The sequence below is a fragment of the Lampris incognitus genome, chromosome 3 (assembly GCF_029633865.1).
Source record: "Lampris incognitus isolate fLamInc1 chromosome 3, fLamInc1.hap2, whole genome shotgun sequence".
Lineage (NCBI taxonomy): Eukaryota > Metazoa > Chordata > Actinopteri > Lampriformes > Lampridae > Lampris > Lampris incognitus.
This window is the reverse complement of record NC_079213.1, coordinates 95297651-95325264: the sequence shown is the minus strand read 5'-3', so window position 1 is coordinate 95325264 and position 27614 is coordinate 95297651. Positions and strand designations below refer to the sequence as shown.

The 27614-nt window shown below is 42.0% G+C and overlaps 1 protein-coding gene across 2 annotated transcripts; it reads right to left on the bottom strand.

Moving 5' to 3' along the window:
* Positions 1 to 5578: 5578 nt before the first annotated feature.
* LOC130110039 (MAU2 chromatid cohesion factor homolog) lies at positions 5579 to 27089 on the bottom strand. Of its 2 annotated transcripts, XM_056277015.1 has the most exons (18): positions 26856 to 27089; positions 26425 to 26508; positions 26075 to 26170; positions 25801 to 25895; positions 21999 to 22026; positions 21597 to 21752; positions 15864 to 16010; positions 15423 to 15513; positions 15176 to 15279; positions 14875 to 14952; positions 14603 to 14668; positions 14386 to 14469; positions 13506 to 13555; positions 10998 to 11075; positions 10755 to 10866; positions 8812 to 8902; positions 7650 to 7777; positions 5579 to 7494 (listed from the first exon to the last, which is right to left on the bottom strand). In XM_056277015.1, exons 1-18 carry the CDS (start codon positions 27087 to 27089, stop codon positions 7420 to 7422), a joined length of 1797 nt encoding a protein of 598 aa, XP_056132990.1. In that variant the 3' UTR covers positions 5579 to 7419. The 2 variants fall into 2 exon arrangements, with proteins under 2 accessions (XP_056132990.1, XP_056132991.1); XM_056277016.1 differs by lacking the exons at positions 26075 to 26170; positions 26425 to 26508.
* Positions 27090 to 27614: the final 525 nt, after the last annotated feature.

Genomic DNA, 27614 nt, shown 5'->3' with positions numbered 1-27614 from the left:
ATGGACCTCTCACGGTTGCAGTGAATCAGAACCTGTGAGAAAAAAAACCTGTTTTAAACCGCAGTTGAGAGCCAACTCCTCCTCAGCTGGGTTTTTGCCTAAATCCGAGCAACGGAGAAGAGGAGACACGCCTGGCCGGAGATCTGCACTAGATGAAGAGTACACTATTCTAGTTCTTTGTTTCTTTTTATCTCTTTGTCCTCGTTGCTGTTGCAGACACACTAGCAGTAACAAAAAGCTGAGTTTGTGCACAAGTCACTGGGCACCAAACCAGTGCCTGTGCTTTGGACTGCACAGTACAAATGTATTCCTAAACCGCAGGAAATAATGTTTTTTAGGGCACGAATATGGCTTTTGCACACAAGTCGAAAGCCCATTTAGGTCATTTCTCCCACACTACTTACTATAGTTCAACACTAGACCCCTATACTCTTTCCCTGTCTTCTCTGACACACCCAACAAAATAATTATAGTCTTCTTCTGAAACATTTAGATATTTATATTATATAAAATATCTTTCCGCGGGCTATCATTCAAATGAATGCTTAACACTGTCAATAAATCCAATCATTTTGTATACAGTGTACTGTACATTGTACGTATACTGGTACGCTCTGTCATGTCCATCTACCTCAGGCATGTATGTAAGTAACCTGCTAACTTCTATTTCAGCATCTCTGATATATCCTCTGCACCACTGCACTTTATCGCCTCTTATTTCACCTGTATAGAGTCAATCCTTGTGTATATATCTGAAGATTGTTGTGTTGTAGTGTTGTTATTCTATGTTAAGTACACTGAGAGAGCCACGAAACTGGCATCAAATTCCATGTATGTGCAAACCTACACGGACAATAAACACGATTCTGATTCTGATTAACAATCTAGAATAAAACATTAGAACAATAAAGTTCAAATTAATGTTAAAAGATTTTATAAAATTTGAAAGTGAAAAGAAAAGGAACTCGAACAAAGTGATTGCACTCAGGTAAATGTCTGCTACCCCTTTTCAGCAAATAAGCTAGTGCGGCATCATGGGGTTTGGGAATCTGGGAGATAAGAGCCACCAGTCAGTCTGGCCACCAGGGCCACCCCTGGCTCAAAGGCCAAGTGACAAATGTCACTGATCTATGGGATTTAGTAAATCATTTTGAACTGGTAAAAGGAGGATCTAAACTGCAAGCCCCAGGATGAGCGGTTGGGATAATGGATGGATGGATGTTCTTTAATAACATATTGGTGTCTGACTAGTAGTCACTGGAGCTTCGCCCACGATGGCCAGTCGGGGTTCTTTGGGTAATATTCTCTACAGGAGTCCCACTATCCCTTATGGTATAAATATGACCACAGAACTCTGGATGCATGTCATCCAATAATAAAGGGGATGTCCATTAATTTTCACAAAAATGAGTATTGGGAGGAATAAAGAATGGAGAAATGCATTAATGGAATTACTGTATGAATTGTCATCAGTTTTACCATCCCGAGGAAACATGCTTTCGTCTCAAAATGTAATTAAAGGTTTACTTCTTCTTTAACACAATAGATAATCCACAAATACCCAAAACATGACTGCTTTTGTACTCGCTCCTTTTAATGAATGGTCCCCGTCAGGTCAGATTGTCTTTGGGAAACATGTCACATGGCATTTTTATGTCCAACACACCACTGATTTCCATAAATGCTGCCAGCCAAGACTCTGTCATTCGTAAACTCTGGGCCTTTTCTGTTGAGCCTCATCTTCTCTTGCTACTGTACAAAAGTATAATTCAGCCCGTTCTGCTCACCCTGTTCCTTCACCATCTCAGCAGTTACCAATAGGAACCGCCTCATCCACATCTTGTATACTACTACTACTACTACTACTACTTTTGGCTGCTCCCGTTAGGGGTCGCCACAGTGGATCATCCATTTCCATCTCTTCCTGTCCTCTGCATCTTCCTCTGTCACGCCAGCCACCTGCATGTTCTCCCTCACCACATCCATAAACCTCCTCTTTGGCCTTCCTCTTTTCCTCTTCTCTGGCAGCTCCATATTCAGCATCCTTCTCCCAATATACTCAGCATCTCTCCTCCACACATGTCCGAGCCATCTCATCTTGCCTCTCTTGCTTTCTCTCCAAACTGTCCAACCTGAACTGTGCCTCTATTATACTCGTTCCTGATCCTGTTCTTCTTCGTCACTCCCAATGAAAATCTTAGCATCTTCAACTGCCACCTCCAGCTCCGCCTCCTGTCTTTTCATCAGTGCCACTGTCTCCAAACCAGCTGGTCTCACAACCATCTTGTAAGCTTTCCCTTTAACTCTTGCTGGTACCCTTCTGTCGCAAATCACTCCTGACACTCTTCTCCACCCATTCCACCCTGCCTGCACTCTCTTCTTCACCTCCCTTCCACATTCCCTGTTCCTTTGGACAGTTGACCGCAAGTATGTAAACTCATCCACCTTTGCCACCCCTATTCCTTGCATCCTCACCATTCCACTGTCCTCCCTCTTGTTCATGCATATGTATTTTGTCTTGCTCCTACTGACTTTCATTCCTCTTCTCTCCACCTCCACTTCTCCAGGCTTCTGTCAACCTGCACCCTACTCATCCACACCTTGTATAGCGCATCCAAAATCATCGGCCTACTCACCCCCAACCTATCAGACCTCAATAGCAAAGCCATGAGACGCAAAGCACCAATCATAACCCAGCATCCCTCTCACCCCCTTAACCCACAATTCACACTGCTTCCATCTGGTCTCAGGTGCAGGTCCCTCACCTGGAGATCCATCCATCGTCTTAACCGCTCATCCTGCTCTCAGGGTCGCGGGGATGCCGGAGCCTATTCCAGCAGTCATTGGGCGGCAGGCGGGGAGACACCTTGGACAGGCCGCCAGGCCATCATAGGGCCGACACACACACACACACACACACACACACACACACACACACACACACACACACACACACACACACACACACACACACACACACACACACACACCCATTCGTTCCTAGGGACAATTTATGACCACCAATTCCCCTGACTTACATGTCTTTGGACTGTGGGAGGAAACCGGAGCCCTGGAGGAAAGCCACGCAGACACGGGGAGAACATGCAAACTCCACACAGCGGACGACCTGGGATGACCCCCAAGATTGGACTACCCCAGGGCTCGAACCCAGGACCTTCCTGCTGTGAGGTGACTGCGCTAACCACTGCGCCACCGTGTCGCCCTCACCTGGAGATGACCCACTTAAAACAATGCTCTGGTCCTTCTGCCACTGAAGTTCTGAACTCACTGAACCGCTAAACTCTTGTGTTAATGTATTGTTGTCTCCCTGTTCTCTATGTACGTCGCGTGGTATGTATAGTATGTGTATATGTATTCACATATGTGAGGCTTTGTACAAAAGGTGAAAACAAATATTCTCTCGTAAGACCATAAAGTACACATCTATTTTATGTCTTTATAGTAGCAGCCAAATGTGGAAGAATAAGACGGGTATTGTTGAGTCTGCAGATGAACCAAAGTTGTTCACCAGACACTACTACAACAATAATGGCTAACGCTCAGGTATAACGGAGTATGTTTGTTTGACACTGTTGCTAACACAACACTGGCGACTATTGCATTTCAAACAGATCTGTAGGATTGGACTGGTCAAACAGCGTATTAACAAGCATCACCACGTGTCAGCAAGTTAAACACTTACAATGATCTTCACGAGCTTTAATTAACTGATAACTGGTACTTAATATTTCATATTATATATTGTCCCTTTCGTGAGCTTTCTTTTGGATCCCCCCCCCCCCCGCTTTTTCTCCCCAATTGTATCTGTCCAAATACCCCACTCTTCCGAGCCGTCCCGGTCGCTACTCCACCCCCTCTGCCGATCCGGAGAGGGCTGCAGACTACCACATGTCTTCTCCGATACATGTGGAGTCACCAGCCGCTTCTTTTCACCTGACAGTGAGGAGTTTCACCTGGGGGACGTAGCGCGCGGGAGGATCACGCTATTCCTCCCCCCCAGTTCCCCCTGAACAGGCACCCCGACTGACCAGAGGAGGCGCTAGTGCAGTGACCAGGACACACCCACATCCGGCTTCCCACCCGCAGACACAGTCAATTGTGTCTGTAGGGACGCCCGACCAAGCCAGAGGTAACACGGGGATTCGAACTGGCGATTCCCGTGTCGGTAGGCAACAGAATAGACCGCCACGCTACCCGGATACCCCAAGCTTTCTTTTCTTATGGAGGGAGTGGCAAACAGTAAAACTACGGCATATTTTAAAGTCACTTTTGTTAAGTCAAATGTAGTATATTTAGTCTTGCTTTAAGCATTAGGGAATGTAGCTGACTGCTGCTTGATGCTAAATTAATCTGAGAAGGACAAACACTGCAATGATTGAGTTAAATGCAACATACTTGACTCGGTGATCCAAACGCAATCCCTCGTTTGGTCAAGGCCCATCAATTCCCATGAATGGGCAAGTTTCTTTTTGTCCACCGTTTCTGCAAAAATAATCTTGTCTACATTGGCCCTTCAGTTATGACAACCATAATGTGCACATTTAACCACTGTGATGTGGTATTTAAGATAGCAAGTTCAATTGGTTATGGAGTTCCCCATTTTACTACTGTCACGGTCTACCTCTCCAGCAGGCAGCTGGTGGTTCAGTGCTGCAGACCTGCAGGATGCCAGCCCTGGACTGGTCAGAGACAAATCTTGACTCGATCTGCAGCATTTCACTGCATCAGCTCACAGCCATTTCGGCAGGCACACAACATGTGATTGTAATGACGCAGCCTCAACTTGACAGCCCATGACATTGGAAAGAAGAATGTCATGATCTCTCGTTTTAAGAACTCAAAGATGAAACCCATGCACTAAATTGCTTCGCATGAATATTCAATCAACCAAAAATAAACCCAAGCTGGCAGCATGCACCATAAGCCCCTCACTTTTCATCCGTAGCGAGAAAGAATAATTTAACAAAGTTAGTTCTATAACGTCCATTAGGGTAAATGACAACTTACATGACAAGTAGTGTCTTCAGTGTTTTTATAAGTAAACGTTCAAACATGGTTTGTTCCCCCAGAATTTGCTATCCACCATGAATTCTTAATTCATGTGAAACTGCACCTGAGAAGTTAATCAAAAATGGAGCCATATTTAAATATTCAAAGGAATTGAATCAAGTGCAACTGGACTTGGTTATATATCCGTGAAGACGTTTCGCCTCTCATCCAAGAGGCTTCATCAGTTCGTGCCTTTCTGACTAGACAGAAGACTAGCTTGGTCTAGTCAGAAAGGCATGAACTGAGGAAGCTTCTTGGATGAGAGGCAAAACGTCTTCACGGATATATACCAAGTCCAGTTGCACTTGATTCAATTCCTTTGGATAACCATGACCTGGATGAATGAGAACATTCAAAGAAATATTTAAATATTCATTTTGTTTCTACTGACTTGCATGTTGTATACATTTCTTCACAAATGCAAAAATATTGTTTTTGGTGAGCAAGTTAATAATAATAAAAAAAAGTACTTTAAATTTCACCTTTCAACACTTCCCTTATCCTCCAGTTAAAGACCATTTGTTTATTCAAATCAAGGCAATCAGCAGATTAACTCCCCCAAACTGATGTGTAAGTCAAATGACGATTTGCAATCATTTTATTGGAAAATTGTTGAAAATGATGTAAGCAATAAAAACATGTGTTGGATAGATTATGGCCAGTACTTAAGCTTAAAATGTGTTCTTACAGGGTGCCTCAGATACCAAGCACCGAGTTTGATTTCTACATAGGATAGCTAAAAATACGTATCACACTTTACTAAATTGACTTTATAAAATGTCACTGTACAATAAAAGGTTCAACAAGAGGCAAATCTATACATACTGTAAAGAAAACCATTTCACTACAACTATTGCAACAAATTAAAATATTACAAAATAAAATTTACTTTTGAATATCTGAAGATTACTGTTAAGGTCCAAAACTCTAACATACTTTGTAAAAGTGAATATATGAACAGGTTCAGACTTCAAAAATATACATGAGTTGAATGTGTATTAAAAAAAGATCACAATTCGTCTGCCATTCCAGCCAAATGTTATTTTTTGTTTTTTTTTAAGAGCATTTACAACACTGATGATCAACAGTTGACTAGAGAGAGACATCTGCTGGTTCATTTAAGAACTGCATACAGTGCACCAATGTCTCAAAACAGTAGCGTTCTCAGTCAACTGAGCTTTTTACAGTATGAAATTCTTCAACTTGTTTTGTTAGAACAAATGAAAGCTGTTTCTATTGTTATAATTTCTAATATGGACACTGTGCAACATATGATCAACCAATGGCCACTCCTTCGCAGCTTGGATCAGCAACAACAGGGAGTCAACATCAGTAACTTCCATGCACAAGGAAAAATAGCATTCATACAGACAAAAGTCCAAGCTGTAAAATATTTACCAACAGTTACAAAAATATCAACATGAATAAATTAGTTTCTTCTAAACTTCTGCTACTGTCCCGTGACGTACCCTTGTTATTTTCCAATGAAAGGAAAAGAAACCTGGCTCGACGTAAAAAAGGGTGAAACGATGTCTCAGGCAAAACAGCCCTTTGTTTAATGTTGCTGCGTGTCCCTCACCAATCCAATGAAATGCCTCACCTTGCCTCTCCACTCAGTAAGCATCTGTGGTCATCTGGAAGGGTGTAATGACTATACAACAGTAGTGACAGTATTTTTTCGGACATATTACTGAACTGAGAGCTAGACTATCAGGAAGCCACCTTGCGAAGATAATAAACAGGAAGGCCTTGAACAAGAACATACTCCTTTTTAAGTCATTCCAAGACTCAACTACAGGGGCTGCTGGCAGCAGGTAATCAGGCATTTGTCACAATTTATTATGTACCAGCTCTATAGAATCACATTTGTGTCAATATAATCAGACAAAACTTTTTAAATATATATATATATAAAGAATCTGAGAAACCTCAATGACAGTGATGAGTTTCGCCAGGGGGATGTAGCGTGTGGGAGGATCACGCTACTCACCCACCCCCCCTCGAACAGGTGCCCCGACTGACCAGAGAAGGCTCGTGCAGCAACCAGGACACATACCCACATCCGGCTTCCCACCCAGACACGGCCAATTTTGTCTGTAGGGACATCTGATCAAGCCGGAGGTAACATGGGGATTCGAACCGGCGATCCCCATGCTGGCAGGTAATGGAGCAGACCGTCACGCCACCCAGAGGCCCCCCATAATTTTTACTTCTGAGATTATTTTTGCTTCAGTGAGTTTTATTCTCGCTCAGATTTTTGTTTGTTTGATATTCAAGAAGTTTTGTTTGATTATACTGACACAAATCTGATTCCACACAGCTCAAGTTACATGTGAGGCAGAGGGATCCTCAGAGTAAGCTTGCCAGGCTGGTGGTGGGTCCATTTTGGGCTTGGATCTGGACAGGAGGAGGTCCATCAGTCCACTATAATAAAAGAGAGAAAGATTTCATGATACTGATACACCAAAGGTAAAAAGAAATAGTAAAAGAAAATGTTTAGTTCAGTCAGTAGTAGCAGTAGTCAGAGGAATGAAAAGAGAAAATTAGAACAATGATTATGCCAAAATTGCTCCACGTACGCTGATGAGGTTATGTTCAGGGAGGCTACAGGCAGCGATGTGATCTTGCAGCAGCTGCTGAGAGAAGTTCTGGTGCATCTGTGCAGCTTCATGGGCATCCATGGTGTTGCCCAGAGCCTTATTTAAGTCTGCATAGACAAAGTGGAGTAAGATGTCATTTTGATTTACAGCTCATCATGCAAGCATAATGGTGGAATCAGGGGTTAAAGGGGGGTTGAGCACAATTTTTAGCAGCCTTAATTTCAAAAATTTCTGTAAAAAAAAAAACTAAATTTGTAAACAATTAACTTTAAAGTGCTTTCTTCATTCTTCACTGCTACGAGCTATAATAAAATTAGACATGTTAAAGGTACAGTCCACCAATTAAGAAAAACACATTACTTTCAAGGCTTTCAGTTGTCTCTATTTCTCAAATTCACAATATTGACCAGATGACAAGACATGTCATGTTTCTTGTCAGTAGAGCGCTCATGTTGTCGCAGTACTCCACACAGCCATAGCAGCACATAGCATTACGGATTGCACCTTTAAAACGAATATTGAGTTAATGCAACAATAAAAATTTGAAAGAATTGAACTGGATCAGCTTTATGCAGAAACAGCATCTTCTTTCTGCTCAGGTCATAATACAATTTCTTTGAACACATGGTGCAAAAACATGCACCAGGTTCTTTTAGTTTATGACATCAAGTCTCCAGTGTTTCTGTCCCCACCCTTTTTATCCAACCAAAGTCCACTGCCATTTAATCTTGTTACCATGTTCTGTGGCACTCGTGTCATTACCAGTTTTCATAAATTTAGACTATTTTATGGAGACTATGAATCGTGTGGTCATGCTACATTGAAACTCACAGAACATAGCTTTCTTATTGAACAGAGTCCCCCTGATTGCACATCCCGTTGCATCTTAGTGATAGGGGGAGGTGCAGTCCAACCCCCCCCCCCAAAAAAAGAGTCAAGGGGTAGTTTCTGCTTTTATTAAAACCTTGTTGAAAATTATGAATCTTAAACACAAGCATGCCAGAATTCCGGCAAGCGTGGTACCGGAAAACTTTAAGCCATGTGAAATATTGAGATTTTATTCCAAAATTACAACAGAAATTTGTATGGCATATCAAAATGCATTCTTTACTTATCAACAAGGAAGTGGATTACTGTATACCTTTCAAGAGTGCTGAAGACCACAGCTGAACAGACATGTCAGGGATCTTGCTGGCCAGCTGCATGGCCGGTACAACCATGTTGTTGCTTTCCTAGAAAGGATATTACACATCTTAATGGAGCACAGAGTGGAAAAGATCAACACATGCTAAAAGAAGGTCAAGTGAACTCAGGGTGAAGTGCTTCATTCTACTTAACTTTTGACTAAAAATTAACGTATATATTAACTTTTAGTTAAAAGATCATCCATCTTATGTTACCTTTGGTTTAAAAAACAAAAACAAAAACCTGAACCAAAAGGAAGAAATGTGCAGTTTAACTTTTGATCTTTTGAGGGTGCCACCTATCTCAGCTTTTACTGGTAGGCGTGGATTTCGTTGTCCATCTACACAGATGGAGAACAGCCAATCACCACATTTTATTTTGAGGGCAGAACCCCCCCCCCCCCTCCAAGGTTAGACCCACAAAGCAGGTTCAGTAGCCTACACCAGAACACAACCATTGTGTGTGTACCGCACCAACTTCAGCTAACCTGCAGTGTCCAAGTTTAGATATTTTGCAGCTGGGTGCAGAAGTGAGAAGTCCCTGAAGGACCAAAGGTGAATGGGTGAAGTTTCTAGGGAATAGTGTCACGTCAGAGATTACTTTGCTCCACTGTGCTTTATCAAATGGACTCAAACAAAATGGCTTCTGTTCTCAGTGCCAACAGTACACAAGTACATGAATGTGTGTGCATTTTTTGTAGCTAATATTAACCCTCACACATCTTAAGGTATAAATCAAACACCATGGCAGCAATTTATATTTCTGTTTATTGAGGCCAATATTAATGGCTTTTGTGAGCAACTAGTCAAAATGTGTAGTGAACACTAGCTAGATAAAGCAGGCCGCATTCATCACCTGAGGTGAGAAACAGAGTGGCTTTGGTTCACAGCTGCTGTTGAAACCAGGGAATATCCCCACAAATGCAGATGCTGCAAAATTATACTTTTTCAATAGGTGTGTTTTTATATATGATTTTTAAGGAAAAATATCACTATAAAAATGAGCACTGACAAAAGGAAAAAAAAGGTTTTAGATCCCGTCGCTGTCTGAGCTGCCTACAAACTTACCGACAAATCTCACGAGCTCTACTTCCAGATGTTGTAATTTGACTGACAGTTCGCCGTGTTAAATGGCAGATGATTGGTATTAGATAGTATGCTATCCACTGCTTCATAATATTGTTTGTAGGTGTATGACCAGTGAAGTTGACAGAGCATCTCCCACCAGCACCAGCTTTAAGCTGTCACTCAAAACAACAGTATGGGGATGCCCACTCAACGGCATGAGTCTCAATGCCATTTTCATTCTTTTTAAAAGATAAGAAATAGACAAATAAATTTGATACAATTTGGATATATATATATACGTATCTATACCCCCCCCTTCCCGGAAACTGTCAGTGGTGTTGATAAGCGAGCTCAACTAATGAGCGGAATATCAATATAGATGTAGGAAAACATTTTTAAATACATAGCAGTACAAGCTTGTTTCGTGCGTCGTGCACTCATCAGCTGCTAATGTGATCACACTGGCACGATGAGTGCGCAACACACAAAACAAGCTTGTACTGCTATGTATTAAGGTTTCTTTTCCTACATCTACATTGATATTCTGCTCCTCATTTGTTGAGCACTTTTATCAACACCATTGACGGTTTCCAAAAAACAAACAAAAAATGCTTTAAATGTATATTACAGCAAAAATGAGGAGATTTCAAATTTTGGTAGGAATTTATAAGGCAAATCCATATAAAGACAAAATAGTGTTACAGATTTTTAATAGGACACAGTCTATTTCAGTGACTGGGAAGTAGGTACCCCATTTCATGGCTTGGCCAGAAACAGTATCGTGAACGTAATTCTGGAGATGTAAGACAACTGATAAGGTATATATTCTCACTCTGTGATTTCCCAGTACGTAGAAGATATGGCCCAGCAGAACCAGAGAGCAGGCCGTCAGTCTGTTCAAGTCCTCAGCATTTGACATCTTCAGGGTTTCTCTCAGGAAACGTCTGCAGCACAGCGAAATCAAAAAGACATACAGCTAGTAATTTTGCTGGTTGTCAATACTGTTTTAAAGTATTTTAAGGGGGGGGGGACAAGGTTCTAGCATGCAAGACCTTAAACAATTGTGAGTCCATACTTGGCCTCATTGTAGCGTCCTTGGAAGAAGGACAGGAGTCCCCTGATGTAGAAGGCTGCAGCACGGAGACAGTGGGAGCTACATGGGAAAGACAAACAAGCAGTTGAACTTAAATATCGTATTTGTTAACAATCGATTTTAGCTGTCTTAGTGACATCTCAAACAAGTTTTTCATGTTATGGACAAAATCGTTATCCAAGAAAATGGCCAATCCATGGAATCATAGGCACGATAAAGATCTAGTAGCATCAGAAAGTTTGAGCTGTGGTTCCTGGTGACTGACCAAAAGCAGTGTGGCAGAAAATGCTGAACAAAAGGATCACACTGCTCAGTATGCTCTCTTTGTGTGTGTGTGTGTGTGTGTGTGTGTGTGTGTGTGTGTGTGTGTGTGTGTGCGTGCGTGCGTGCGCGCGCATTGCTGTCAATTGTGTGAATCTGCTAATCTTAAATACATGTGAGCAGATTGTTTCATGAAAAACAGCTGGAGTTATTATTGTACTGAATTAATACCCATGTTGTGCTTTTCTACCCAACAAAGACCAGGTACAAATTCTTCTCATTTTCTTTTTACTGATGGCGGGGGGTTCTACAGGCAAAAAAATGGCCATCATTAATAAAATTGTATGTTTTGTTCCACGAGATTATTTTGAATGTTCCTAGAACCAGGTGGCCTTTTAGCAGCAGGTGTTCAGCATCCCATCAACCGTGTAAGTCACTATTCATCAGTCTCTACTTTAATTCGACTACTTTTGGCAGGAACTAGAAATGTAACTAATTACTTTTTCAAATCAAGGAAATTACAATTACTGAAATTTTAATGGGCTCATTACGTGTTACATTTGTCTTGATAGCAGACAAATGCAGCTTATTCCCCCGGATTTTCCGGTTTATGATCTAGTGTCACCCAACCTTATGGCAGTGCAATGAATGAGTGAATCATTCAATCAATCAGCATTATGGTCTTTTCAGATGGGGAGCGATTGACAGGCATGAGTAATTCATTTTCAATGAGAGGCGAGTGGGCAGGTAGGGAGGTGCGGGCAATCTGTCAGGTGGTGCGGCGAGCGGGCGCAATCCTGTGAAACTGCCGCAGTCATGCTCATCTCATGCACGCACCCGCCACCAGAGTTGAATTGTCTTCAACTTTTTTCTACACAATGCACACTGTCACCCCACAAAATGGGTGAGATACTGATCTTTGCCGTGTGAGTTCCCTGAGATATGCAACTGTTTTTTGTTTTGTTTTTTTCCCCCTTTTTCTCCCCAATTGTACATGGCCAATCACCCCACTCTCTGAGACACAGCCTATTGTGTCTGTAGGGATGCCCGACCAAGCCGGAGGTAACATGGGGATTCGAACCGGCGATCCTCGTGTTGGTAGGCAACGGAATAGACCGCTACACTACCTGGATGTCCTATGTAACCATTTTTGAAAGAGTTATATATCTAAACTAAACTAAACTCAACAACAAACTGAACTACTTTGAAAGTTAGTAGTTGTGTTATTTAGTTATAGACTCTTGCTTTCAATATTTCTAGAAGATATATTTTAATGTGTTGCTACAGCCTATAAAGAAAATACAGTTGTACCAGCGGGGCTACAGTAGTGCACAGAAGCTGTTTCCATAGTTATCACACGTAGAGCGCCTGGTGTTTACTTGCAGAGCACTTGCCTGCCTGTCTATTCACATGAGTAGTGCATTGAGACCCCGCAGACCCAAGTGGGTAACAGACGAAGTGTCACTTACTGCCTGAAAAGACCATTAGAGACTGCACATAATGGCTGGCAGTTCAGGCAATGCGAGCTTGCTGTCCTGGAAATATGGACATTATTTTTTCCTCCTCAAGATCAAGAACAAAAATGTAGTGGTGACTTGCAGTCTAAGGTGTGACATCAAACAATAGTAATTCTAATCTTCTTAAGCACCTAGTAAAATAACATGCTTCTATAAAGCTAATCACAAAAGACCCAGGTACTAGCTCACTGACCAAGGAGGAGCCACTCCCTCTACGGCTTGATTTTAACCTAAGAATTCATCTGCACAGCCTATAAGCCACGCATTTCATTATAGTGATAATGGGTACAATGATAGATGAAATCTGACAGTTGTCCCCCACTGTGCCACAGCAACACTAAAATAACATAGCGAGGTGTGCATTAACAAGAGAATTGAAGCAAGTTACTTTCTCTAGTAATTAATTTTTATATGCAGTAATTGCTAAAGCAATTCAATTACTTTTGAGAAAAGTAACTAGTAACTAATTTTCAGTAACTTGCACAACACTGCCATTCACACAATGTGAGCGAAGTCACAGTTGATCTTGCACAATCTGACAAGGGGGATGTATCATTTTACTTTTTCCCTGTTGTAGAGTGTGACGTGCTACTACTACTACTACTACTACTACTACTACTACTTTCGGCTGCTCAAATAAATGTACTAGATGGCCAAAATCCCACTGCGCGTTGGAGCCTTAACATGTTTTACAATGTATTGTGGTGTTTACCTGACAGGGAAATTGTGGTCTGGGTTTATTCTCTCTAGAAGACTGTAAAGCTGGAACACATAAAGGAAATGGGTTAAATTGGGTCACATTTTAGAAAAAAAAAATCCTGTTTTAACTCTGGACTAATTTGCCAGAAAACAAGAGCACTGCTCACTTCAACTGTTGATACTCCCCCCCATATTTGGCCAAAAATAAGTATGAACCTGATAACCACATCATCACTGTAATCATAATCATCTGTAATCATAAACAGACTAAAATTGATGTGAATGGTAGGTGAGCACATAATGAACAGTACATTTCTAAACAAATGTTAATGGGACAGTTCACCCAAAAATCAAAAATACATGTTTTTCCTCTTGCCTGTCCCTGAACTGTCCCTTTAAACGTTTTTTTTTTACCACTCTAGAGTAAGATTACTACTTTACCCATCATCTAAATAAATGAATGAATGAACAGTTTCATGTAAATTATGTAATAAGATGCCATCAGAACAGCTCAAAATTACAAAAGACATGGACCTCCTGGACTGACATTGTTTGGCCTTAAAACTGGCAAGAGCAGATGCGGGTGATGGGGAATAATGAGCAAAGGTCAACATTATCATGACTTGTCAGATGTGAGCTTAACACACATGTAAATGAATCACTTGTATAGTCTCTGTTAACAGTCATTAACTTTCTCTGTATCCCTTATACTTACAAACCTGACAGGCTGTTATTTTTCCCTTATCCTCTGTTGTGCTTAGACGCTTGCAATTATGCATACCACAAAACACCATCACTATGCAGCTTGTCCATTTGCCATTATTTAGAGGTGATTCTTTTATGTCATCACTTGTTTATTTCAAAAAGATATGAGCCAGATTTAACAGCCCTACCTCCTGGTGTCTGTTTCCTTCCCTGATGTAGACACTGGCCAAGTTGGTCACAATAAATGTCCATAATTCCTGATGGGTGGTGAGCTGAAATACAAATGCCAATGCATGGAAAAATAAAAAGAATATCGTTTATCAAACTTTAAAAATGTTACGGTGTATATTTTAGAGTGAAAAATCTAATTTCAGCTGAACAGGTCCAGCCAACCGGGACACTCACCCGTAAGGCTGTGGTAAACTGTGCCTCTGCATTGTCCATACAGTTCACAGAGATGCAATACAGACCCTGAGACATGAAAGAGGGAGAAAAATGATAAATATTACCAAAAGAGAGGAGTGACATTTTTTCCCCCTGAATTGATGGTTTTTTAGATATACAACTCCTTTTTGCTTCTAGTTGAAGATTTCTGTTTTATGCTTTTTAATGTTCGTCAACATATCCCTGCAAATGCCCCCCACAGTGGGCTGAAGGCAAGTTGAAAAACCACTCACTAATAGTGTGTGTAGTTGAGCAGCATGGTTGGTGAATAACCTGGGAGACTGTTGGCAAAGCTGACACACCTGTGAGATCTGCAGGGATGCAGGACAGAATATTAGCAGTGATCGCATGCTGCTTCTTATTTTCATACTTTTTTGATAAGATGTTCCGTAAATAAATTTCAAGGTCTGTAGACTTTATATGTGGACTTCTACAAAACACTGGCGTCACTAAGATATGAATGCATCTTTCTTCTTGTCTCTCCATCAAATGATATGAGATACCCATATGACCATGGATATGATAGTAATGTACCTCTTGTAACGCAGTAGCCTTGTGACCAGTGACAAGACGACACATGATGATGTGCTCCAGTAGAATGACTTGGAAAGTCGAGAGGATGGGGCTGCAGTCCAACACTGAAATAACAGGGAATTTAGTGGGGTGGAGGAACATAAAGAAATAGCAAAAATAAACTCTCCAAATGAAGCACTATATCAATGCTTTGCAGACATCTCATAATCTTTGGGAAAGAGGCATTTGAGAAAGTGAAAATACTCACTTTTTAGTTTCTCAAGCTGCATGAGGGCCTTGTCTGTATACTTCTGAGCCTTCTCCAGGTAGCCTGCTTGCATGGAGTGCATTACTGTTACCTGTAAAATGGAAGAAAATGCATTGAGCAAACCCTGTCTTACCAAAAGTCACAGGATTGTAGAGGCAATTTCGAGGGAACCTCTTTCTGTCTTTTTATGCAAACTGCAAAGGAGGACAGGGTAAGTAACATTTACAATTTAAAACCTTAAACTTAACAGGAAAATTGGTGGATGAGGACAATGAGAAACACTGAAACACTGCAGAGGAACCCTTGAGCAAGTCACTTAAACCCTGTCCCTTCTGATCAAATGCAGCTTCTGAGAGCCAAAATTAGCTGTACTGAATAGCTTCTTGGTGTAAATATTTAAGTGTACAGGAGCTTTTAGGTAAGAAAAGAAAGAGGCATTACCAGGTAGACAAGGACACACATGTGCTCTTTGGGCAACCAGTGGAAGAGATCTGCTGGGTTACTGGGCAGGATCTCGTCATCGTGGAGGGTGGATATGGTCTGGATGCATTGCTGCAACTGCTTCAGACATGGCTTCACACTCTTCACCTGAGAAAAAAAATATACAATAATATATCTCGTTTCAGACCGATGTATGTTCTCCCACCGACTGTTTTTCTATAACAGGCCTCTAATGCAATCCACCAACACCATCTCCTCAAACACACTGCTCATTTTTTTCTTGAAACTTCAACAAGTAAAAACTAGTTTGTCTCCACCCATTCACATGGGTGAAAAGGGGGTGGAAATCAAGAAGAAAGTGAGGATGTGGCAGGGGGGCTAAATGTGGCAGACTGGCAGTGCTGTAGTAGAACACCACGCTTCTCACAAGTCTACCCAGAGAATTTAGTTGGCTAGCATTGACGTGTTGCCTTTCTACATATTTATTTAGTCTAGCACGTTGAATCCAACGTGTGTTGGCAATAGAGGTGTCACGATATAGCAGTATTGACAATAACTGATGAAATTGATATCATGTTAATACACATATGATAGTGTAAATAATCCAGTGCCTCTTAAACCACTTCCATTTCATCCCCCCATCCCCCACCCCACACACACACACACACACACACACACACACACACACACACACACACACACTCACAACATGACACAGTAACTAGCTAGCTAGCTACTACCAGTGTGTGGCTACTACTGCCGCACAGTCATGTCACGAAAAATGGAAAGAGGAAAACTGATGAAATGATATCATGTTAATAATACACATATTATTGTGTAAATAATCCAGTGCCTCTTAAATCACTTCCATTTCTTTCCCACCCCCCCATACAGACAGACAGACAGACACACACACACACACACATACACACACACACACACACACACACACGACAAGACAGTAACTACCTAGCTAGTTACTAGTGTGTAGCTACTTCCGCACAAAATCATGTCACGAAAAATGGAAAGAGGAAAAATTATGTAAGGACATGGTCAGTGGACATTAAATCATAGCATATCAGTGGTTAGTTGTCAGCCTGTGGTCTCTCACACAAACGCTTTCCCCTGTTCCCAACAAGTGATTTTGTTTCAATTGACATTGTGTTGATGGCAGATGTGGCCTTGTGGATCTTTTGTTTTATCAGTTCACCCGATTGCCTTTTCACTACCCATTAAGTGTAATTGTTCTTTTTGTACGCTTTTGTAGGCATGGTTACAGACTCTCTCTACCCCTACACTTGTATTTTGAGTGTAATTCATTTGCCAAAAGAGACAAAATGCACAATAAACAAAGTTAAGGATGAATTTGACTGATTTTCAACAGATATCGCGATAATATTGTTATTGTGAATTCTTTTGGCCACGATAATCATGTAGTGAAAACCTGTTATCGTGACAGCCTTAGTTGGCAACACATTATAAGGTGTCGGCGTCTTCAATGCCCTCTTGTGACGAATGATCGTGATGCGAGATATATCGTAGAGGAAAGAAAAAGCATATATTCTCCCCTTCATAGCAGTATTGTGACGCAGTCTCAGGTTTTGTTGAATTTATTACCAGAGCAATCCGTTTTACCATCCTAGGGAAATACCAATATTTTTCAGCTCAAAAAAAAAAAAAGAAGAAAAAAGAATTTTAAGGTTTACTACCTCCAACTTCACTTCACTCTTTCTTTTATATTTGGTCTTGTTTAAATTGTTCACATTTCTTATCGATATCCATACATATTCTTGGATGAATACAATTGCCTTTTGTATGTAAATCCTGTGCAGTATTTGTGTTAGGGGTCAACCAATATCATTTTTTTTCAGGGCCGATACTGATAATTAGTAATCAAGGAGATGTAACAAGATATTTGGAACAGATTTTGGAACACAGCCTTTAAGCACATTTCATTAAAAGACAACTTTTCAACATCATCTTAAAACAAAAAGGGCACAGAGCTCCTTGCAGCAAGAAATAACATTGCAGCCTATCAATTTGTTTTGCTAGTCAGCTAAATTATGGATCAACAAATGAATTTGTTGACATTTGCTATCGCATTCGAGTTAGCTCCATGACACTCAACCTTAGCTTACGTTACTATGACCATCGGCTACCTATCTAACTAAAACGGAAGGAGTCTCTGTCTGTATGTATGTCTGTCCTAAGGTTACCACCTTTTAACCTCCAAGCTCCCTGTCCCCCCGCAACAAGTCCTACATTCTCCCCCCCCCGGTGATATAATGATTTTTTGGGGAATCCAATATGCCGATACAGTTTAAAGCACTTTATTGCAAGACAAAAATAACAAACGCACTTAGAACAAGTGTAGCAAAAATATTTGTATTATACTTTGGATTTGTAATACTGATTAATTTGACACAAACAAGACTGAAACATCACGGACACAACATTGTGTCCATCCCAAATAATTGGAAACCATCATTAATTGCAAGCGATTGAGGGTGCTATTTTTAACTGTACCAGGCAACCCTCGAGTTACACCTACTGACGATGGCATGACACTGATGCGCAATCTCACATAATACGCAGCATTTATCGATCGGTCTGTAGCACACCACAGAAATTAAACTTCTCTACTCCACTTGTATAAGTGGTTTGATGTTATGTTATTCTCAGCACTTTGAAGACCTACTGTTTATGTGAACCGACGTGTACGAAAATACAGGACAAATCATGTCCCTGATTGATTCAATATGGGATGCAGCATTCCACTTTCGAATACAGAACAATCCCGTATTATAAGGGACGGGACAGGATTTTCTTCGCTAACCGTTCATCCGATCAACTTCACACTTGGCGGGTGTATTGCTGAGGACCCAAGGAAGTGCAGTGTCAAGTGTGAAGTTTTTTAGATGAGTGGTTCTAAAGAAAGCTGTAAGCCGTAAAGTTTTCAGGCAAGTTATTATTACTACTACTACTACTACTACTACTACTACTTTTGGCTTCTCCCGTTAGGGGTCGCCACAGTGGATCATCCGTTTCCATTTCTTCCTGTCTTCTACATCTTCCTCTGTCACACCAGCCACCTGCATGTCTTCCCTCACCACATCCATAAACCTCCTCTTTGGCCTTCCTCTTTTCCTCTTCCCTGGCAGCTCCATATTCTGCATCCTTCCCCCAATATGCCCAGCATCTCTCCTCCACACATGTCCAAGCAACTCAATCTTGTCTCTCTTGCTTCGTCTCCAAACTGTCCAACTTGAGCAGTCCCTCTAATATAAGCATTCCTAATGCTGTCCTTCTTCGTCACTCCCATTGAAAATCTTAGCATCTTCAACTCTGCCACCTCCAAATCTGCCTCCTGTCTTTTCGTCAGTGCCACTGTCTCCAAACCATATAACATAGCTGGTCTCACAACTATCTTGTAAACCTTCTCTTTAACTCTTGCTGGTACCCTTCTATCACAAATCACTCCTGACACTCTTCTCCACCCACTCCACCCTACCTGCACTCTCTTCTTCACCTCTCTTCCACATTCCCTGTTCTTTGGACAGTTGACCTCAAGTATTTAAACTCATATGTCTTTGTTACCTCTACTCCTTGCATCCTCACTATTCCGCCGTCCTCCCTCTCATTCACTCATAGGGATTCCGTCTTGCTCCTACTGACTTTCACTCCTCCTCTCTCCAGTGCATACCTCCATCTCTCCAGGCTCTCCTCAACCTGCACCCTACTCTCACTACAGATCACAATGTCATCCGCAAACATCATCGTCCACGGCGGCTCCTGCCTGATCTCGTCCGTCAACCTGTCCATCACCATTGCAAACAAGAAAGGGCTCAGAGCCGATCCTTGATGTGACCCCACCTCCAACTTGAACCCATCTGTCATTCAAACCGCACACTTCACCACTGTCACACTTACCTCATACATATCCTGCACCACTCCTACATACTTCTTGGCAACTCCCAACTTCCTCATACAATACCACACCTCCTCTCTCGGCACCCTATCGTATGCTTTCTCGAAATCTATGAAGACACAATGTAACTCCTTCTAGCCTTCTCTATACTTCTCAGTCAACATTCTCAAAGCAAATATTGCATCTGTGGTGCTCTTTTGTGGCATGAAACCATACTGCTGCTCGCTAATCGCCACCTCTCCTCTTAACCTAGCTTCTATTACTCTTTCCCATATCTTCATGCTGTGGCTAATCAACTTTATACCTCTTTAGATGCTACAGTTCTGCACATCACCCTTGTTCTTGAAAATCGGTACCAGTATGCTTCTTCTCCACTCCTCAGGTATCCTCTCACTTTCCAAGATTGTGTTAAACAATCTAGTTAAAAACCCTACTGCCATCTCTCCTAAACATCTCCATGCCTCCACAGGTATGTCATCAGGACCAACTGCCTTTCCACTCTTCATCGCTTCCCTCACTTCCTCCTTGCTAATCCACTGCACTTTCTGATTCACTATATCCAACCTTCTCTCTCTCTCATTTTCTTCATTCATCGTAGTTGTACTAAATTAGTATGACTTCATTCATAGTAGTCGTACTAAATTCTGCTTCTTCACTTCCTGTGCCAACGAGCGGAAACACGAACAGTGCTACTCTGCCATTCCAACCCACATTGTGGTCAGAGGGGGGATTACATTCATATTCCTTCTGCTTCTTCACTTCCGGTGGAGCCAACAAGAGTAAACATGAACAGCGCCACCCTGCAATTGCAACCAACACTGTGGTCAAAGGGGGGATTACACCCACATTCTTTCGAGAATCTAGTGTGAAGTTGTTTGGATGAACGGGCACTGCAAGAGTAACATGTAAAAACACCAACTCTTACGGGTGAGTAATGTTACGTTTGCAATATGGTGGCTACAATAAGTTCCAGTTGCACTGGAACCAATGTTACTCAAAGATGTAGCTATCGCTACATAAATAAACTATTATCTTGTTATAGTTAACTGTATATCACTGCAACAAAGTGCATTATTCGGGCATTTTCAGTGGCGTAACTGGAAAACTGGGCAGAAATAGATCATAACATTGTGGTGTTTCTGCAACCTCAGCATAGAGGATTGTGATGTTTACTGCAACTTCGGCAATATCTGCTGCCTTACCTTCAAAACACAGCTCTGCTTGCATGTTCCTCTATACCCATCTGTGGCACAGTAGCCTTCAGTGTTGATAGGCTATTACTCGTGACATGTAACCAATAGTGCTGTGGGCGGGACACTACTTGAGACCACAGAGTGGGGACTACAGACAAGGCGGCTGCATCAGAGCCAAAGTAGCGCATTTAAAAAATGTTTTATCTGATTGCCAATAAAATTCCAATAATTGTAAAAATGCTGAATATCGGATCCGATAATCGGCCAGGCCAATCAGTCGACCCCTAATTTGTATTGCTTTGATCAGCAATGCATGTTTTTTTTATTTACTTGCTTGTGCACACTAAATACTGAAGTTGAATTATTAAAGTTAATCTTAATTTCATGTTGTTTCAATGCCCATTTTCCAACAAATATATATAGTTTATGGCATATGTAATGGCCAAAGACTGAAATGGGTCTGTTATCCCTCTAAATTATAATGCTAACACACATCCCCTTTAGTGGCCAAATGCACTACCCTTAAATAATAAGTGTCCTTCACTCAAACTCAGTGAACTGCAATACTCTGCTTTTCTTGACTACATTGAGCTGAAGTTATACATCTCTTACCTGTCCAGCATCCAGGTAGTGTGTGACCTGTAAAACCAGGAAGAAGACCCTGAGGGACTCTTTCTGGATGGGGTTCCCCTGCCAGTTCTCTACAATGGTCCCGCACAGTGTTAGCAGAGGGTGTACCTCCCCAAGCTTCCTCTCCATCAGCAGCAACTAGAACACAAAAAACATCCCCTGGCTTGTTACCTACTAGACTCATGTCACTGTGTTGGTTATATGAAATGTGGCAAATGTCTATCATGCCACACAAATTTACGGCCCGTTACAATAGTGTTACACAAAACATTATTCATCTTGAAGCAATTAAACAGTGCAAAATTTGAAATGCCTAACAATAGAGGATGAAATACACTTTATTTTCTTACAATAATAAAAAAAAAGGATAGAGAAAAGTCTTACCATTCCTTTACTTAGGAGAAACAATGCCCTGTTGGAACAAAGCAAGGGTATTGTCAGTCCACCCATATAAACAAGTGCTGCCTAACACCCCCCCCCCCATTACAATGCTGAGACCTTAATATGGCCACTGCGTGATACGATGTGCCAATAAGGAGTCGTGTGTACTGTTATTTGTCGTTTGATCACTCACCTAGATGAGTGATGAAACGTTTCTTTCTCAAACATTGTGTCCAGATGAACTGATTCAACTTTCTTTGATTTTCTTACCTGGATTATTGAGCACGCATTAAGGCATTTTGACTTATTTCGGTGAGGATTGCCTTAAACTTGCACGCGGGTACAAGTAAACAGTGCATAAGATGGCAGATTACAGGAACCACCTGAGATTCAGCCTCAGGTGCAGACAGAGCAGAATTACACCTAACAGCCTGCAAATGAAATCTTAAGTCAAGGGCCACCAAGCTAACCAGATCCTTCACAAGGAACAGAGCCAGCTGTTGAACGAACGGATGAGACAAACTAATTTTACCATCGACACTTTGAAAGCCAAAGAGGAGCAGATCCAACAGAGACTCACGTCGCGTCTAGATGAGACTACTTTTCAATGCGATTGAGTTCACAGAGAAGGCTCGTCTAGCACAACACGGAAAGTCGAAAACCAGGTAGCGAAAGAAGTTTGACCTACTTGCTGCATGCCAGACAACGGACAGCGCCCTCAATGGCAGACAGAGAGATGGATGCCTGACACACGCCGGCGATGTGGACAAGTGGGTGAAGAATCTGTCCAACAGACAACTCAGCCAGTGGAGAAAGACATTCTTGCTAAGGGGCTGAATTTTGCTTTCACATTGAGGCAAATCCTACTAGTGGAACTGATAACAGCCACGGAATCAGCAATCTGTAAAAACAATATCGCGGACCTGGAAGTGGAACAACTGCGGACGAACGTTTCAGCCTGCCTCAGCAATGCGAAGGAGCCACCGTCCAACATCAGTAGAGACGAGAGGAAAACTCTCAGTAAGGACAAGAACATCATCGTCCTTCTGGCAAAGGCAGAAGCACTGTTGTATTAAACCAGAAAGACTATCATGAGAACATTACGACATTACTTAGCGACATGAAAACTTATAAGCCTCTGAAACGAGATCCAGGCAGTGGTTACAAGAAAAAGGTGATCGATTGTCTGAAGCTGTTCGAACACGACAATGCTATTGACAGAATTTTGTACCATAGATTATAGCCAGGGGAAGCTACACCTAGTCTGTATGGTTTATCTAAGATACATAAACAGAATGTGCCATTACGGCCTATTGTTTGTATGATTAACTCAGTGACCTATAACATCTCCAAGTTTCTTGCATCTATTCTTAACCCGTTGGTAAGCAGTAATGAACGTCAAATTCAGAACACTATGGATTTTGTGGATAAGGTGAGGGACATCATTATAGAGGGGGATGAAACAATGCTCTCATATGATGTTAAGTCTCTCTTCACGTGTGTTCATGTTGATGAAGCAGTGGAGGTAGTCCATATGACATTACAAAACAGCTCCACCCTTAACAACAGGACCACCCTTAACAATGACCAAGTGTGTCTGCTCCTGAAGCTGTGTCTTCAGTTCACGTACTTCACATACAGGGGGGCGGTACTATAGGCAGAGGCATGGGTGTGCTATGAGTTCCTCAGTCTCACCTGTATTAGCCAACTTGTACACGGAGGAAGTGGAAAAGAAGGCTCCGGTGTCCTATCCAGAGACACCACCTAGCTATTGGTTCAGATTTGTGGATGACACCTGGGTTAATTAAATCTCAGGACATACCACATTTCACCGACCACATTAACTGTGGACAGGGAGGATGTGAATAATGACAGGTTAGCCTTCTTAGACTGAAATTGCAATTGGGGGACATTTGATTGTTGATGTTTACCGTAAACCAATACATACTGATCCGTACTTAAGGTTTGACTCTCATCATCCACTGGAGCACAAACTAGGAGTCATCAAAACGCTGTACCACTGTGCTGACAACGTCCCCACCGACACAGCGGCTGGGGAAGGGGAGAAATCCCATATTAAACGGGGCCTGGTTAAGTGTGGTTATCCTAACTGGGCGTTTGTCAAAGCCAGGAAGACACCCAAACAGTGCACCAACCTGATCGAAGACAGAAGAAGGACAACAGCTGCCTAACCGTAAACAGTGGTGAATCCATATGTGGTGGGAGTGTCAGAACAGTTGAGACGTGTATTTTCCAAATATCGCCTCTCAGTTGCTTTCAAACCCCAAAACACGCTGTGCCAGAAATTGGTCCACCCAAAGGATCGGGTCACTCGGCACAAACAGAGCAATATAGTGAACCAGGACTGCCGGGAGGATTGCCATGACTTGTACATCGGGGGAAACCAAACAGACACTGGCCAAGAGGATGGACAACACTGAAGAGCTAACACGTCAGGCCAGGACTCTGCAGTCTACACCCACTTACAGGCCAGTGGCCACTCTTTCAAGGATGAGGATGTGCACATCCTTGATAGGGAGGAACGCTGGTTTGAACAGGGAGTCAAAGAGGCCATCTATGTGAAGAGGGAACGACCATCCCTGAACTGTGTGTGTGTGTGTGTGGGGGGGGGGGGGGGGTCCTAAGAGTACATCTGTCGCCATCTTACAATGCTGTGATTGTAACCATTCCCAAATCCTTTGTGAATAATACACATTGCCATTGAAACTCTAGGTAATGCTCATGACAATTTGCATATGAAACTGATCATTGTTTTCAGTCATTATGCCACTATATTGTTTATAAGGGTGGGGGATACCTGCAGTCAGTTGAGACTGAAGAGGTCACTTAGATGTGTGATGAAACGTTTCTCTCATAATAAATGTGTCCACATGAACTGATTCACCTTTCTCTGATCGTTACCATTTGTGTTTTAATTAGCGATAGAGCTAAATCAAGACTAGGAAGTCCCACAGAAAAAAATATAACAAAGGACATCATGCAGCAGTATCCATCTATGTTATGCATATGCAACACATCTCCTCCACTGATCACAACACTAGATCAGACATTGCTGTTTCACTTTCTGATAAAAAAAAAATCACGCCTGCTGATTGAAATTTCAGTGCTATAAGATCAGTGCAGGATGTGATAATGGTGCCATAGAATATCAACACTGGATTAGATGTGGCCTCACTGGATGTGGTGTGAATGTCAGACCAAGCGATGAATACCGACGTCATTATGCCCTCCTATCAGCATGATCTAGCTGCACTGAGCATGGTTATCAAACGGTAACGAAAATCCAGAAATGAGTACGGTTTGGAACCATTCCACACCAAACCATATGCTTATCAAAATATCTAAAGGAGTTGAATCAAGTGCAACTGGACTTGGTATATATCCGTGAAGACGTTTCGCCTGTCATCCAAGAGGCTTCCTCAGTTCGTGCCTTTCTGACTAGACGAAGCTAGTCTGACTGGCTGGTGATGAGACTCAGTATTTATCCTCTTGGAGTCGTTGTCAGAGCTATAGATGTCCATGGCTCTTTGTGTCCCGATGTATACCAAGTCCAGTTGCATTTGATTCAACTCCTTTGGATAACCATGACCTGGATGAATGAGAATATTCACAGACTTATCAAAATAGCATTGGAATAGTTTCTTTCCATGCCAAGTCATTCAGCCTTGTTGTGCAAAAACAAGTAGCACTGATTTACTGCTAGAAATGTTTGACATCATAACTTATGCTCAACACAAATCCCTGACAGCACTATATAATCAATAGGAGATCAGGACAAAATTACCTGGTGTACTCAGAGCCCACCACTCTGGCGTATTCAGCTCCAACCCCCAGCAGGTCACACGCTGACACCAAGTCTTTCTCTAGTGTATGAAGTTGCTAAAGACAAGATGATAAATTGGACTCGTGAGCCTTAATCACCAAGTCTTCGGGAACGTTTATTTAAAAAAAAAACTTGGATTAGAATGATATTAAAGACAATACCGTATCACCAGTACCATATTGTCGGCTTGCATGAAGATCTAGATTTATTGTTACAGGTTTGTACAACTACATACCGCCAACTGAAACAGAAGCCTGCAGTGCCAGTAAGGTGTTTGCTGTGAAATCTGAATGGCCTTGCGTAAAAGTGGCTTTGCAGAATCCACCAAATTCTGAAAATGAATGGACAGAACCAACATGTCACTCAATCGTTTGATATAAAGCGGGTGGGATAATGTGATCACCAGCAGCTTCCTCTTACGAAAACACCATGCCAGGTCATGTCTTATTGCGTTACACGTATTTAGGTAAAAAACGAGACAGCAGCTGTTAATCTGTTCAATTAACGCTGATTTGTGACCACTGGGTGATACACGAAGTGTGCAAACCAAATGTTAGATTGAATTAAGCTGTTGGCTAGTTTTACCTGTTGGCAGAAGAGCTCCGATAAAATACTCGCAGCCTCAAATTTGACATCTTCAAACTGGGGGACCTGTTGAGATATAAACCACTGCACAGCAGGGACGAAGGAAGCATGTTAGTCGCGTTACACTGACTCCTGCGTAGTTATCATTACTTAACATTGAGAACTGCTTTCTTAAACATCCTCATGATAGAGCTTCACGTCTGCTGAGTGAACAACCGTCATAGCTTAACTGATAAAAGTGACCGATGCGCTTGTAAAAAAAAAAAGATGCAAAATCGCGAACGAAGCAAAAAAAACCCCGATTCTCATAATAGAAAAGCTATTTTGTTTTGTTTTTTATTCAACAAAGTCATTGATTTCTCTAACTGCGGCCTACACCCGTCTCGTCCTCCGCTGCATCCCCGCTCTTTCCCGGGGCGTCTCTCTCTCACCGCTTTCTCCAGGTGGCTCCGCGCTAGCTCGCTGTTCTTGGTGTGGTGGTAGAGGACCGAGCCAAGCTGGAGGTGCGTCCGGGCCTCGATCCTTTGCGGGGGCTTGAACTGGAACACCGCTTGCAGACAGTGCACACACAGTCGGATTTTGGGCGGACTTGAAGTTCGGAAATGCTCCGCGAAACCGAGCAGGGCGAGGTACCAAGGCTCCGGGGCCTCTACGTTGGACGCCATTTTCCCCGACAACAACAACAAGTTTTCGGTGCTCCGGCGAACATTCCGGGTTGCCAGGTCACATACGCGTTTTCGTTTTGTTTGGCGAAGTTACTATTATTATCATCGTAGTGTGGTTTTAACCCCGTTTTGTGTACGTATAATAGGAAACTGTCCAGGAAGAGTTTTCTTTTTTCCATTTGTTTGAAATTTTAGTTTATAAACGTTGAAATTAGTTCTGACTTGCACAGAACTGAAAGAAGAACTGATTACCGGAATGGATGGGGAAGGAACATGACTCAGAAAGGGCCAGTGTGGATGCAGGTCTTTGTTCTGACCAAGCAGTTACACACCTGATTCTATTAGCCAACCAGTAGTCTTTGCTAATGACCTTGATTTGATTCCACCTACAGTTTCCTTCAGTTTTTCAGTAGGACTTCGGGGGCTCTGTTGTTGACATGAACGACTAAGTCCTTTGACTATGCAACAAGAAATGCAAAGATAATGACAGTGACTTAACGCAGAGACTTTGCTTTAGGGGCCTGC

Bases quoted from the DNA above. Each gene is read 5' to 3' on its own strand.
- LOC130110039 (XM_056277015.1), bottom strand. From the start codon at position 27,089: ATGGCGTCCAACGTAGAGGCCCCGGAGCCTTGGTACCTCGCCCTGCTC. The intron at 26,171-26,424 runs GTAAAACTAGCC...ATTCATTTTCAG, and splicing joins CGGAGCTCTTCTGCCAACAG to AATTTGGTGGATTCTGCAAA. The intron at 13,556-14,385 runs GTAGGGCTGTTA...TATGTGTTCCAG, and splicing joins AAGGAAACAGACACCAGGAG to CTTTACAGTCTTCTAGAGAG.